At 47.6% G+C, this 14,497-nt stretch overlaps 1 protein-coding gene across 13 annotated transcripts in view; it reads right to left on the bottom strand.

Annotated features, from left to right (window-relative positions):
- TPM3 (tropomyosin 3) overlaps window positions 1–14,248 on the bottom strand; it is a 30,460-nt gene extending 16,212 nt beyond the window's left edge. For 5 of the 13 annotated variants that reach the window (XM_047784516.1, XM_047784517.1, XM_047784515.1 and 2 more), the window contains exons 1-3: window positions 14,037–14,248; window positions 13,300–13,425; window positions 486–619 (exon numbers count right to left, since the gene is read on the bottom strand). In XM_047784516.1, the coding sequence (XP_047640472.1) occupies window positions 486–619; window positions 13,300–13,425; window positions 14,037–14,150 (374 nt within the window). In that variant the 5' untranslated portion in view covers window positions 14,151–14,248. Of the gene's footprint in view, window positions 1–485; window positions 620–5,901; window positions 6,001–6,631; window positions 6,872–13,299; window positions 13,426–14,036 lie in introns of those variants that run through there. The other 8 variants (XM_047784520.1, XM_047784519.1, XM_047784521.1 and 5 more) reach the window with 6 other exon arrangements.
- Between the last annotated feature and the right edge of the window lie 249 nt (window positions 14,249–14,497).

Raw genomic sequence — 14,497 nt, 5'->3', positions numbered from 1 at the left:
TTTGACCCCTAGCCTGGAAACTTCCATTTAAAAAAAAAAAAAAAAAAAGGTCGTGGGTCCAGGTAACCTTTACTCTGTCTTCATATGGAGAGACTATGCAAAACGGAAGGAAAGAAGACCCAGTAAAGATAAGTTATTGGTTTAAAAAACAGGTGTAGGATTCCCGCTGTGGCTTAGCAGAAACAAATCTGACTAGTATCCTAGAGGATTCTGCTTCGATCCCTGGCCTTGCTCAGTGGGTCAGGGATCCTGCGTTGCCATGAGTTGTGGTGTAGATTGTAGACGTGGCTCGGATTCCATGTGGCTGTGGCGCAGGCTGGCACCTACAGCTCCAATATGACCCTTAGCCTGGGAATCTCCATATGCCTCAGGTGTGGCCCTAAAAAGCAAAATAAATAAATAAATAAACAGGTGCATAAGGAAATCTTGATCAGAGCCATTATGAACTTCTCTCGAAAGCTACACTATCAGGCCCCTCTACACACCTCTCACTCTCATCAGCAGCTTTCTCAGCTTCCTCCAGCTTTTGCAGGGCAGTGGCCAGGCGCTCTTGAGCGCGGTCCAGCTCCTCTTCAACCAGCTGGATCCTACGGTTCAAGGAGGCCACCTCAGCCTCAGCCTGTGTTTAAATGAAAGAATGGGAAAAGGAAGCAGAGGCATGGTGAAAAGAAGTTGAATGACGACACTAAGATTGGGGTTAACTACCACCAGGAGGAAGTCAGGGTCTTGAACAGTAGATCTGTCTTAATTCAGATGCACGTAAGATCTAGCAGACATGACTATATACTCTGTATTATTATATGTATTTTCCTCCCTTTCCCATCAATGAACTCCCATATGTACCACAGGAAGAGTGTTTTAAAACTCAGTTCCTTGCCCAGCCCAGTGTCAGTTAGTACCACCCCCTTTCTGGACTCAGTTCAAATTCCTGTACATGCAAGTAGCAGAAAAGGTAGCCAGTGAAGGGAGGGGTCCTTCTGCCTGAGCTCTGGTTTAGAGGTGTGTCCCACTCTGCAACAGCTTTCTTATGTGTCCCATAAAATGGAAAAATAAGAGTTAACGAATCCGACTAGGAACCATGAGGTTGTGGGTTCAGTCCCTGGCCTTGCTCAGTGGGCTAAAGGATCCGGCGTTGCCGTGAGTTGTGGTGTAGGCCAGCGGCTACAGCTCCGATTAGACCCCTAGCCTGGGAACCTCCATATGCCTCAGGAGTGGCCCTAGAAAAGGAAAAAAGACAAAAAAAAAAAAAAAAAGGGAAAAATAGAAAAGCAAGCAATCTGGGATTACCTATTTGCTGATTTGCTCAAGTTGTTAGCCCTCTGATCACCTTATCCTAACACACCAGGAGGATGACTAGCCAAGAGAATAATGTTTTCCAGAACAACCTTCCAGACCAGAAAGGAGAAGGATGGAACATTGGATAGCTCCCTCCCATTCCTTCATCTTGCCCCCCACCTCCCACCTTTTTAAACTTGACAAGAAGTTGCTTCTGGGTTTAGGCGCTGCTGAAATGATTTGATGATACTGCCCAAAAAACTGGGGGCAGAGTTCCCGCTGTGGTTCAGGAGGTTAAGAATCCAAATGCAGCAGAGGTGTGGATTCAATCCCTAACGCAGTACAGTGGATGAAAGGATCTGGCGTTGCCGCAACTGTGGCTCGGATTCCTGGCCCAAGAACTTCCATATGCCTCGGGTGCAGCCATTGAAAAAAAAACAACTGGGGACAGAAGAGAATGTTTCCTCCATGCCCACTATCATTCTTCTAAATTTCTGAATTGTGACTCTTTTCTATTCCTCTAGTCGTCCCCTTAGCCTCATCCTCCAATCCAGCTGAGGACAATGCTCTCCCTGGCCTCCACTCCACAATAAAGCACAGGCTGGCATCCAAGGAATTCCATGCCTCCTTCTTGGCAATGGAGTAAGAAAGGAAGAAAGGAGGCAGCTGCATGTGCATGACATCTACTGTAGAAAAGCCTCCCTCCTATGACTGCCTGTCCCCTCCCCATACCTTTACTGGTGGCCACAACTGTACAAGAATTTAATCTGCCCTGCACGCTACCCAGTTCAGATGCTTATCCAAGTGCTTGGTAAACATGATCTCTCTTCTACAGCCCAGATTGTGCCTGAATTCTATTACCCTGATTTCCTCCTGGCAGTCAGGGGTGGGGGTAGCTATAGAAACAATCTGGGCCACCAGCCCCTAAGAGAAGGGATACAGCCCAAAAGTCTCCAAAGACAAACATGGGAGATTGAAGGGATTGCAGGTGCTGGGGCTATGTAACCACTGCCTTACAGGAAAATCCGGATGTCTGCATATGCTGAAATTACTAAGAGACGATTTGTATCTCCACTTAAAATATCATGGGCGGGGACAAGGATTCTCTGGTCCTGTCTCAGAAAAAGATGTACCCTATAGGAGAACACATATTTCGCCTCACAAGCTCAAAAAGGCCAAGATTATGAGCAGTCTGGCTATCAGGCAAGAACTATAAAACACTGCCAGTACAAGGATTTACCCCACCCCTCTTCAGAAGCCTAGAACCAAAAAAAAAAAAGAATGGGCCCAGATTTGAAGGGAGCTCAAGAAATCTAAGACCCCACCCAGCTCACCAGTAGTTACCCAAATGAAGTAGAAGATAACAGGCTATGGGGGCGGGGGTGTACAGTTTCCATGACAACAAGCTGGCTCGGGCAGTTTCTCCCACAAATCAGCATTTACAATAGAATTCTTCGCAAGGCTGAAAAGGGAGGAGGAGAAAACACATCTTGGTGCCCTAACTAGAGCATGCATATATTGAACGAGCCTCATCAAAAACAGAATCCAGGATGGGAGTACCAGCAAAAGCCTCAGGAGACCCTGTGGGGAGGGTGGGGAACAGGGGAGGGCAGTCACTGTTCCCTTTTTTCTCCTCCCACAGAGGATCAGTTCTCTTTACAATGAAACAAAAAGCTTGCAGAATCAAGATGTGTTAAATGTTTCAAGGAACAAGGGAAGACACCTATTGACTTCTTCCAGCCAGAACCTCTCTGTGCAATGCCTATCCCCTTCAGGTCAATCACGCTGTACCCAGAGACTGAGTGGGACCAACTTCTGCAAATGAGAATGGGAGACACGGCCCTGGGAAACATTAACTTTACGCTATTCTATCATCCCAGGTTTGGCATGCCTTAGATGTGGTTTTGATCTTTCAGCCTGCCCACCTCTGTCCAGCTTGGAGGTACACTGAGGTCCTTCCTTCAGGCAATAATAGGATTTCTCTGCTGCCCAAGAAGCAAAGATCCCAGGGTGAGTGAGGGGAACACAGCAGGAGCTCAGGTCACTTCAGAAGATGGCTGACAATAGCTTCAGCTATGAAACGATTTTCTACCATCTTCCACGCTGAAGGGACTCCCTGAGCACACCATACCCATCAAGGCAAGAAAACCAACAGGGCACTGTTGCTGAAAGGTACATCAGGGCCAAGGACAGAAGGGGATTAGCCTAGATCTGGCATTCTGCCACTCTGGGGTTTCTCTTTTTAGACAAAGGCCACAGATGAAATTCAAAGGAAAAGAGTAATGGAAAAGTTAGGCTTAAGCCTTATGAGTAAAGGACTGCTCTGGTTTATTGTGTTCACAAATGTATCTAGACAGATACTGTGTCCTTGGGCACTTTAAATTTCGTCCAGGAGGAGGCAAGTTGGAAGGGAGCAGAGCTATCTGTCCCAGAGTAAACAAAGGTGGAGTCTGAGCGGAGGCACTCAGAGCAAAGGGCTATTTGCCTCTCCCCTATGAATAGGTGCTCCAGTATGAAGGCAAGAGAAAGGAAATCAGCAGGAAAACAAATCTAAACCAAAGACAGGTGATAAAGCCAGTTGCTTATTCCACCAGACCCCACGGATAGGAGAGCCACACAATAGTCAGACATTCTAACCACCACCACCACCACCACCACCCACCCCTGCAGACCAGGAATCTGTGAATAAGGCCACAATCGAAACTGCTGTTCACAAAGCCCACTCCCTCCCTCCATAGTATTCTTAAATCTTTTAGACCAGAAAAAGAAATACCAAGGGAAGTTACAAGACAGGTATTAAAAAACAGAGAAGGTGAACCCTACACTTTAAAACAAAGTGGTAAATTTTATGGAATGTGTATTTTTACTACCCCCACCCCCACTCGAGATAAGGCAAGCTACTGCATTAAACATGTTGCAGTTTTCTTCAGTTTAACAAAAAAGACAACAGGGAGATTCAAAATTGAAAGTGGATTTTACAAGGTGCTACATTATAAAAGGTCAATCTCCAGGCCAAAAGCAGGAAAGAGTTGGATTCCAGAACAACTTGGTCTCTGCTTTGGACTCACCCAGCTTCCCCAAAAGGGCCGGATGTTCACACAAAGCAATGAGAAAAGCAATTAAGTGACAATTCCACTAAGAGCATGTGATAGCATCAGGGAGTGCTGAGCTTCCAGCTCCAGGAAGGAGGAGCCAGTAAAACCCACATTCCAGAATGCCCTAAGAGGATAACAGGTAGTTCAAGCAACCCCCTCCCTTCCCACAGGTGTCCCCTCAGGAGGAATTCAAAGTTCACTAGAGCAGAAAGTCAAAAGATTAGGCTCCCTCAAGCTGGGGGAGAAGATACTAACTGGTTTCATAAATATTTAACTACCACCCTACTTCCCCATCTGAGGACTTCCTCACTAGACCTCACTAAGCTCGATAAACAAATGTGGCAGGTTCTGAGTAAGGGAGAAGAAGCTTAAGAAACATCTGAGGCTGCTCACTTGGCTAGAATCACCAAGGGCGGGGGGGGGAGCTAAATTTTCCTGCAAAGAAAATGACCAAATCCTAGACAGAGTGGCTGAGAACATCCTAGCTGGAAAATCAAATCCTGAGGGCTTCGGGAGGGGAGGGGGCATCATCTACTCTAGAACTAGTCCTAAGATGTGATGCTTAAGTGTTGACCCTAAGACTCTGGAGCTCAAAACATGGCTAGTTCCTTCAGGCCATTCCGTCTTCCCTTTTACCAGGATCTGGTCTTTAGAACAAAGGAGATGAGAAAGTGTCAGCTGTCATAAAGAGTCACCCAGCCAGTTCATCTTCACTTGAGTTGATAATCAGAAGCTGCGGACAAAACTGGGAGGAAAAATCCACTGACAAATGGGTGACTGAGGAAGACAAGATCCCAGCATTTCCAAGCCCAGTTATATGAAGCAATGAATATTCTAACAATCTTAAGTATTAACCTGGAAGGCAGCTGCCTCCCCTCTTTCCCCCTAAAGCATTAATTCTCAGCCACTCCCCAGAGAAGCAGCCAAAAAGACAACTTACCAAGGGGAAGAACCAGGAATACCAATACACCACAAGAGGTCTTTCATTAGGTCTTCAAATTTTAGCAACTGTTACTTTCCTCTCCAGCCTCAAGATCCTCCAAAACCAAAGCCTCAAGATATCAGCTCCACCTACTAGACTGCACCCTAGACCCTGAAAAGCTCATGGCCTACTAAAACAAATCGCCCTTCTAAACAGAAAGTGGTTTCAAGAATCACCCCTCGGCTCATTTAACATTTTATGTTCCATCTTTCAGTAGAACAAATATTTACTGAACTTAAACAAAACAAAACACTGTAGCGGATAATTGGGAAAGGAGCAGAGTAACATCACTAGAGACCCCTGGGAACTCATTATTTGGAACTCGGTATCTTGACTCCATCAACCACGCGAACTAGAAACCTTGACAGAAATTGGCACCCCATCAGATTCTCTGCAACATACACTCGCTTATCAGCTCTCCTTGGACGAAGTGTTCTTAACCTGGTCAGCTAGCACTCTTCACACTTCAGCAATAAACGCCTGAATCTGGCAGAAGTTCCTGCCTTCCAGGTCATCGTGGAAGCTAGGCAAGTTTTTGTTGATACCTACATTTGCACTAACAGAAGGAGTGAAGTACCATCTCCTCCCCTCCCTCTTCACGTCGACAGAGAGAATGGGTTCAGCAGTTGCAAGGGCTCCCCGTAAGAGGAAAGGGCCCCAGGCCGGAGGATGGGAGGCGGTGCTGTGGCCTCAACCTCCTCCAGGGAGGGCACCGCGCTTCCTCTCGGCCGACTGCTGCCTCATTTCCTGAGCAGGAGGAGGGAGCGGAAAAGCTACCAGCAGGCTAGGCTGGGGGCTTTCCGGTGGGTCCCACCCTCAACCCCCACCCTTTCACCTTAAGTTCGGCTCTGCCCCTCCCAGACTGGAGAGGCAGCCACCTACTCTCACCCTTGAGGCCGGAAACCCCAACGAGAGCAAAATCCCCCCCGCCCTCGACGGGGAAGTGGGGGAGGGAGAGGCCGCTTGAGCCCCTCCCCCGGCCGCGCCCGGCTCGGAGCGACTGAATGAATGAGCTGGGAGAAAGGAGGAAAACCACTCCTCAGGCCCGCGAGGCTCAATTCCTTCAAAGGTCACGCCTGTTCGCTCGAGCACCCCGTTCCCCCCTCACCCGCTAGATGTCCAAATGAAGCTGAGCCCCACCCAACCTCCGGGCTCCAACTTCATCGCCAAGTATGCTGGCCCTCTAAGGACCGTGCTCTTTCGCAAATATGGGACCTAGTTCGGGGTCCCATCTGCTCCAGCGCCTGCCATTCCCTCACTCGCCTCGCCCTCTCCGTACCTGTTCCCGGGCCCGCCTTTCCCCCTCCACTTCCCGCTGGAGGCGCTCGGCCCTCTCCTCTGCATCATCGGCCTGCTGCTGCAGAACCTGGATCTTGCGCTTCACCGCCTCGATGGTGGTGATTCCAGCCATGGTGCCCACCCAGCTCCTGCTCGCAATCGGGTTCCTGCCTCCTCCGCTCGGCGCTGCAGCCGCTTCTCACCCCTACTTCCGCCTGCTCCGCCCTGAAATACCGGAACTCGCCCACCCGCCCGGACGTGACGCCACCACCGCCGCGCCCTCCCACCGCCAGGCAGGCGGGAAGGTTGTCCACTGGAGGGAGACCAGCCGCGGGGAGCGAAGGGCGGGACCGCTCAGTCGCCCGGGGCGACCGCTCCCAGCATTTTCCTCCAGCAGGCAAAGGGGGGCGGGGTTGGAAAGAGGGAGGGCTACCATGGTAACCGGAAGGCGCGTGGTGATTAAACCTCTCCAGCCGCGGGGCTGGCTGTCCACAATGGTTGGCCTGTGAGGCCCCTTACACACTCGCAGTTGACCCCTCACTTCCCCAGAGCTGATCGGCTACTACTTACCCAGCTGATCCACCACCATTACCCGCTAGGGCACCCTGTGTACCTCTCCACAATATACCCCATAAAGGCTTCCAAACAGGTACTAAGAAAAAACCTGGTCTTTCTGTGCCTCATCTTCAAAAGAGCCCAGATATCCAGTCTCCTTTCAAAGGCTGCTCAGGTAGGTTCTTTCCCATCTCCTAAAAGTCGATGAAGGGGATTAATGGGGGATGAAGAGATGGGCAGGTTAACAACGCTATCTATTTGGCATCAGGTTTTTTTTGTTTGTTTGTTTTTTGTTTTTGTCTTTTTGCCTTTTCTAGGGCCGGTCTCACAGCATATGGAGGTTCCGAGGCTGGGGGTCGAAGCATATGGAGGTTCCGAGACTGGGGGTCGAATCGGAGCTGTAGCCGCCGGCCTACACCAGAGCCACAGCAACGCGGGATCCGAGCCGCGTCTGCAACCTACACCACAGCTCTCGGCAACGCCGGATCCTTAACCCACTGAGCAAGGTCAGGGACTGAACCCTCAACCGGATCCTTAACCCACTGAGCAAGGTCAGGGACTGAACCCACAACCTCATGGTTCCTAGTCGGATTCGTTAACCACTGCGCCACAATGGGAACTCCATCTATTTGGCATCAGTTTTGAACGTAAGTGTTCTATTTAAAATACAGGTGTTAAGTTTTCCTCATGGCTCCTAGTCGGATCCTTAATCCGACTAGTATCCGTGAGGATGCGAGTTCTATCCCTGGCCTCGCTCAGTGGGTTAAATGATCTGCCTTGCCATCACAGACACGGCAGGGACTGGGTGCTGTTGCGCCTCTGGCGAAGGCTGGCAGCTGTAGCTCTGATTGGACCCCTATCCTGGGAACTTCCATATGCCACAGGTGCAGCCCTGAAAAGCAAAAGTGAAAGCATAAAGTACTGGTCTTTTTCCCTGTTACTTTTGAGAGTCAGTAGACACCAGTGATTTACCAACCGGCCAGATTCTCCAGACCTTGAATGATTCAGGACCTGGTAATTAATCATCACTTACAATTCCTTTTGTAGGTGGAGAAAGTATTTTATGCCCCATTTTATTAGGAAAGTATCCTCTGTTAGGGACTACTGTTATCAGATCCTTTGTGCAACAGCAAGATGTGACTACCTGAAAAACTATAGTCCTGTGGAACCCAACCTCCGTTCTGTGTTAAAACTTTCACCAATTTCACTGCCACTTCTGCTTCCAGGTCCTCCAAGGCATCATTTATGAATTAGAAACTGCTTCTGTAGGGTTTTTAGAAGCACAGAAGTAAAGAGACTTTAGAATTTTTTTCTTCCCACTTGTTTCTTTGTATTCCTCCCACCTTCTCAGTAAGTAATAGTAATAAATCTCTCCTGTGGTGCAGCTCTCTTTTCCTCTAAAGAATTAGAGTGTAGAACAGGATCTAAAATTAAGAATCCTGGAGTTCCCGTTGTGGTGCAGTGGAAATGAATCCGACTGGTATCCATGAGGACGCAGGTTTGATCCCTGGCCTCATGCAGTGGGTTGAGGAGCGGGTGTTGCGGTGACCTGTAGTGTAGGTCACAGATGTGGCTCAGATCCCATGTTGCTGCGGCTGTGTTATAGGTCAGCAACTGTAGCTCCAATTCAGCCCCCAGCCTGGGAACTTCTTATGCCATGGACGCGGCCCTAAAAAGCAAAAATAGATAAATAACTAAATAAATAAAATGAAGAATCCTAACCCTCAAAGGACTGATAGGCAAGGCAGGTGCTGCCTGGTTCTGAAGTTACTCCCACCAGCGGCTCTATCTTCCTAGCTCCATTTAGAAATACTGAACATTGAGGCTATCCAGAGGAAACAGAAACAACTCAGACAATAAGTAATTTGCTTGACAGAGTAACCTGTACATTTTGATTTCCTCTCCCAGGAATTGGAAAGAAAGAGCAGTGTTTAAAGCCTCAGTAAACTCTGCCCTGATGGCCTAAGAATTTTTTGAAAACTCTCTTTGGAAAAATCTGATGAGGACTGTGGAAACAAAAATGAAACTTGGTCATTCTCCTTACTGATCAGCAGCGGCCACTATTCCATCCCACTCACCCACCCTTTGCCCTAGTGAAAAAGCAGAAGACCTCATTTTAGACAAACCAAAGGAGTGTTGAGAGCACCACTGCATTCCTGAGGCTGGTAGATTTGAACAGATAATCTTCTCTTGATCCAGGGAAACAGGTGGATTGACTCCTAATGGCCTTTAAAAGCATGATGGATGGGCAGCAAGGGGCCCAGGGCTATTGTTTTCCTAGTGACCAACAATACATCAACAGGTGTATCTGTCCATCCTGTCCCTCTTCTCCCCATCCCTTCCACCTCTTGTCCTTAAAAAAGGGCGTTGGAGTTCCCGTCATGGCTCAGCGGTAACGAACCTGACTGGTATCTGTGAGGACACAGGTTAGATCCATGGCCTTGCTCACTGGGTTAAAAAGGATCCTGTGTTGCCAGAAGCTGTGGTGTCAGTTGCAGACCACGGCTCAGACCCTGCATTGCTGTGGCTGTGGCATAGGCCAGCAGCTACAGCTCCCATTTGATCTCTAGCCTAGGAACTTGCATATGCTGTGAGGGGGTGGGGGGCTAAAAATAAATAAAGACAAAAAAGTAAAAATTAAAAAATAAAACTAAAAAAGGGTGTTATGACTCTTATGTCCTCACTGCTGAACTGCTCTTTCCCCTTGTTTTACCTTCAACACCTTCTGATTTCATCTCAGATTAAAAGTATCTTAGACATAGTTGCACAACAGTGTGAATGTGCTTACTGCCACTGCCCTGTACAGTTAAACATGGTTAAAATGGCAAATTTTGTGCTATGTATATTTTTCCACAATTAAAAAACAAACAAAAAGAACTTAGATGAACTCAGGGAGGAAAGAAGTGAAGTTTGGACTGACCTTGCCACACCCTTGCCCTTTCTTTGTTCAAGGATTCCTAGTTAATCCTACACTTTCCAAAAAGACTTCTCAGATAACCAGAACTCCCCGGGTAAACAAGCAGTTATTGACTCCCTCCTCCTTTTGTCCTCTTACATCTACATCAAAGTAAGATGCTCTGTTTACTTGTTTATTCATCTCAAGGGCAGAAGCTGAGCAGTGAACTCCCTTCTTATCGGGCAGAGCATCTTCCCCTCAAAGAGGCATATATTAGGTTGCTAAGACCCTGATCCTGCTCTCTAATTTAAAGCTGTTGCCTCCCTATATAGCACTTTCCCCAGGTCTATAAACCCCTCACTTTCCTTCTTTGACCCTTTGAGGTTGGAGTCAGCAAACATTTTCCGTAAAAGGCCAGTTAGTAAATATTTCTGTTTTTGTGGCCCATAGGGTTTGGCTACCACTCCCTTGTAGAGAGAAAGCCAGTAGACAATATGTAAATGAATGGGGAAGGCAATGTTCCAATACAATTTTGTACAAAATTGTTGGTGGGAGTTCCCATCGTGGAGCAGTGGTTAACGAATCCCACTGGGAACCGTGAGGTTTCAGGTTCGATCCCTGGCCTTGCTCAGTGGGTGAAGGATCTGGCGTTGCCGTGAGCTGTGGTGTAGGTTGCAGACATGGCTCGGATCCCAAATTGCTGTGGCTGTGGCGTAGGCCAGTGGCTACAGCTCCGATTTGACCCCTAGCTTGGGAACCTCCATATGCCGTGGGACTGGCCCTAGAAAAGGCAAAAAGACAAAAACGAACAACAACAACAACAACAAAAAAAAAAAACAGGCTGTGGTAGGATTTACCCCACAGGTGGTAGTTTGCTGACCCCACCTTTGAGAAAAGGAAACTTTCTTCCTGTTTCCATCTTAACCTGGACTGGAGTTCCCTTGTGGTTCAAGGGGTTAAGGATCTGGTGTTGTTACTGCTGTGGCTCAGGTTTGATCCCTGCCCAGGAACTTCCGTATGCCATGGTCTTGGCTGAAAAGAGAGAGAAAGAGAGAAGTTTCTTTCAAATGACTATGCTGAGTAGACTCTATCTATGTTGGGACTAACATGTATGTAGGTGTGCATAAGGACAGACAGAATTCATCCCCAGCAAATTCCTTTACCAGTGATACTGCTGTATTGTCTAGAACCTCTGTGTCACTCTCCCCAAAGGCCTCGAGTTAGACTTGTTTGTTCTTTTCATGGCTCCTGGAAACACCTCCTCAAGCTCACATACTAGATATTTCAGCCTAAAAACTTTCCCAGAGAGCTGTTACTCAACATTTCACAACATTGTTATTAACCTGGCATTGTGCCAGTTTGTGAAAACTTACCCCCATGCTCATTTATTAGCCCCAGAGAGCCTGGAGCTCCTCTTGTGGCTGGGCAGGTTAAAAACCCAGCTAGTAACTATGAGGATGTAGGTTCAATCCCTGGCCTCTCACTTAGTGGGTTAAAGGATTGGGCGTTGCCAAGAGCTGCAGTGTAGACTGCTGATGCACCTTGGATCCTGCATTGCTGGTGGCTGTGGTGTAGGCCGGCAGCTGGAACTCCGATTCAACCCCTAGCCTGGAAACTTCTACATGCCTCTGATGTGGCCCTAAAAAAAGACAATAAAATAAAATAAAATAAAATAACCAGAAAGCTCTATCCATTCATACCTAGAACTCAGGTGAGGCAGCTCCAGCAGACCATCAAGCGCTTGCCTGAAGTCCTAGGAGTAACCAGTGTTGTTTGCAGTTTTTCCAAGAAGGGAGAATTAATAGTTTACAGTGGCCTAATCCTTTGGAAACTAGGAACATGTATAGTGTATACCATGTGCTTTGTGTCTCTGACCTCTGGCATGAGGTATTCAACAACCCACACCCACTTCCCCAGGCCATTAAAAGTGGCAGAAAGCCAAAGAGGAGATCAGAAACCTAATAGCAAAGAGGCTGAATGTGAGGATCCAAAAACATCTCTCTAGCTGTTGTTCAAAACCAAATGTGATTTTATAAAAACACATGCTCCTATTTTCCTATTACCTCAATACTGAGAATTGACTGTATTGCCATCAATACTGGGACATTCTTTTATTGCTGTTAAGATTCCTATGTTACTTTTCTTCCAAAAGTCTTTTCTGTGTAGTCTCTAATTTATCTTTGTGGTAAACGTCAAGGTTGAAGATGAAGGAAAGTAGGTGGTTATACGATAACATGAAGTGGAAAAGAAAATTTATTTTATTTCCAAATGGGAAAATTCAGACCTAGAGAAGCTGAGTGATTTAGCCAAGGTAACAGATTAAGATACGGTGGTGACAACTTTACACCCTAAGAGTCCTTATTTCTATTATGGTCTATCATTCTAGGATTCTCTCTGCTGCTCTATAGGCAATGCTTTTTTTTTTTTTTTTTTTAGGGCTGCACCCATGGTACATGGAGGTTCCCAAGCTAGGGGTCTAATTGGAGCTATAGCTGCCGGCCTATGCAACAGTCACAGCAATGCAGGATCTGAGCCTTGTCTGCGACCTATACCACAGCTCATGGCAACACTGGATCCTTAACCCACTGAGTGAGGCCAGGGATCGAACCCAAAACCTCACGGTTTCTAGTCAGATTCGTTTCCACTATGCCACGACAGGAACTCCCTCTATAGGCAATGCTTTCTATGGCATGCTGTGGTGTAAGGGCAGATGCTCACACTGGCCAAGATAAATAAACCCATATAGGGCCAGGGTCATTGTGACCTCCTTTGTCCAATTGTGAAATCTGAGCTGGCTTTGCTGGGCACTTGAGAGATGAGAGTTCCCCTATTAATACACATATCTACGTGCCAATCCTTGGACACAAAAGCTAAGAATGTGGCATGGGGGAGGAGATGGGATAAGTGATAGCAGTCTGGACTTGGAGTCCCCTCCCTTTGTCCAGTTCTTGGGAAAGATAATTAAATTCCCAGATCAGGGGTAAGAAACATGAGATATTTACACATCTTGAAGAAAGGACGTATATACCATTACAAGGGTATGCCAGCATGTATATACCATTGCAAGGGTATGCCAGCATATGCAAAATTGTATGTGGGTATCTATGTTGTGTGAATCCACAAGTGTGTATATGTCCAAGTGTATTTAGAATTTAGTCATTAAAACGAAGATCTATGTGTGTAGATTAAACCCACCTCCCTGTTTCTTTCATACTCACATCAGCTGCTTTCTTCTCTGCCAGCTCCAGCTTCTCCTGGGCATCCTTCAGAGCTTCAGAATATTTGTCCAGCTCATCCTCTGTCCCTTTTAGTTTCTTCTGCATGGCTGCCAGCTCATCTTCCAGCTATAAAAGCCCCAAGAGTCACACACAAGACACACATACACAGCACTGTAGACTCAGACTCTGGGCTCTTGAGGTCTGACAGATTCCTGAGCTTAGCCTCTATGTCACCATTCTCAGAGAGATACTTTCTCCCTAGTCAGTTTCAGCCAGCTTCCCCAGGGGTTCTGCTATGGCCTTGGCCTGTGACCTTGTGATCTCTGACCCTAAGATGACCAAGCCATGCTAGATTTTCATTAAGACTTTGGGAGGATAAATATCTTAGGGTATGGGTGTCTGTGCCTCCACTTGGGGGTAAAGGGATGCTGTGTGCCAAGTTCCCACCTTTTCCTCTAGAAATCAGGGATTCTTCCAAAATGTGATCCAATCCCACTTACATCCAGCAGGCACACTGTGGCTCAGAAGGACCATTGACTTTCCCAAGGTCACAGGGGCAGTCTGAGGCAGGTACCCTAGATGTCCTCTGTCTACCCAGTGAGACTGGAGAGGAAGAGGAGTCCCTCCCACCCAAAGGATGAGCTGGCACCAGAGGTCACTGCCTTTCCCGTGAAAACTCTTTCCCATCACACAGTCTTGTTCACCAGCAGGTGAGAGAGACCAAAGCCACGGCTTACCTGTTTACTTCTCTCTTCTGCCTGCTTTTGCTCAGCTTCGGCTTGCTCTGCCCGATCCAGAGCATTCTCCTTGTCCAACTTCAGCATCTGCATCTTTTTCTTGATGGCCTCCATCTTGAGCAGCGGCCGTGGGTGAGCTCACCTGCGAACACTGGAGAACTGGAGACAGGGCAAGGAAGGATGGGCTGCTGGCTGAGGGACTAGTTCCCCAGACTTGAGCCTTTATCTCTGCCCATGGCTCCACCTCCTTTTCCTAATATGGTCTTCCCAGCTCCCTCCACCCTATCATTGTTCTCCTAGGGGAACACAGGGTGAGACACTTTGATGGACTGACATCACTAGCAAAGAAAAATGGGGGAACAGCTGAGGCTGATTTTAGACAATGGAAAGTGGGGGAAGGGACAGGGTTCTCCCTGACTCTGAAACTTTCCACTCACTCTGGGCAACTCCATGGGTATTTT

Source organism: Phacochoerus africanus, chromosome 6 (assembly GCF_016906955.1).
Source record: "Phacochoerus africanus isolate WHEZ1 chromosome 6, ROS_Pafr_v1, whole genome shotgun sequence".
NCBI classification, from domain to species: Eukaryota; Metazoa; Chordata; class Mammalia; order Artiodactyla; family Suidae; genus Phacochoerus; species Phacochoerus africanus.
The sequence above is the reverse complement of the archived record's forward strand: the minus strand, read 5'-3'. Positions and strand labels throughout refer to the sequence as shown.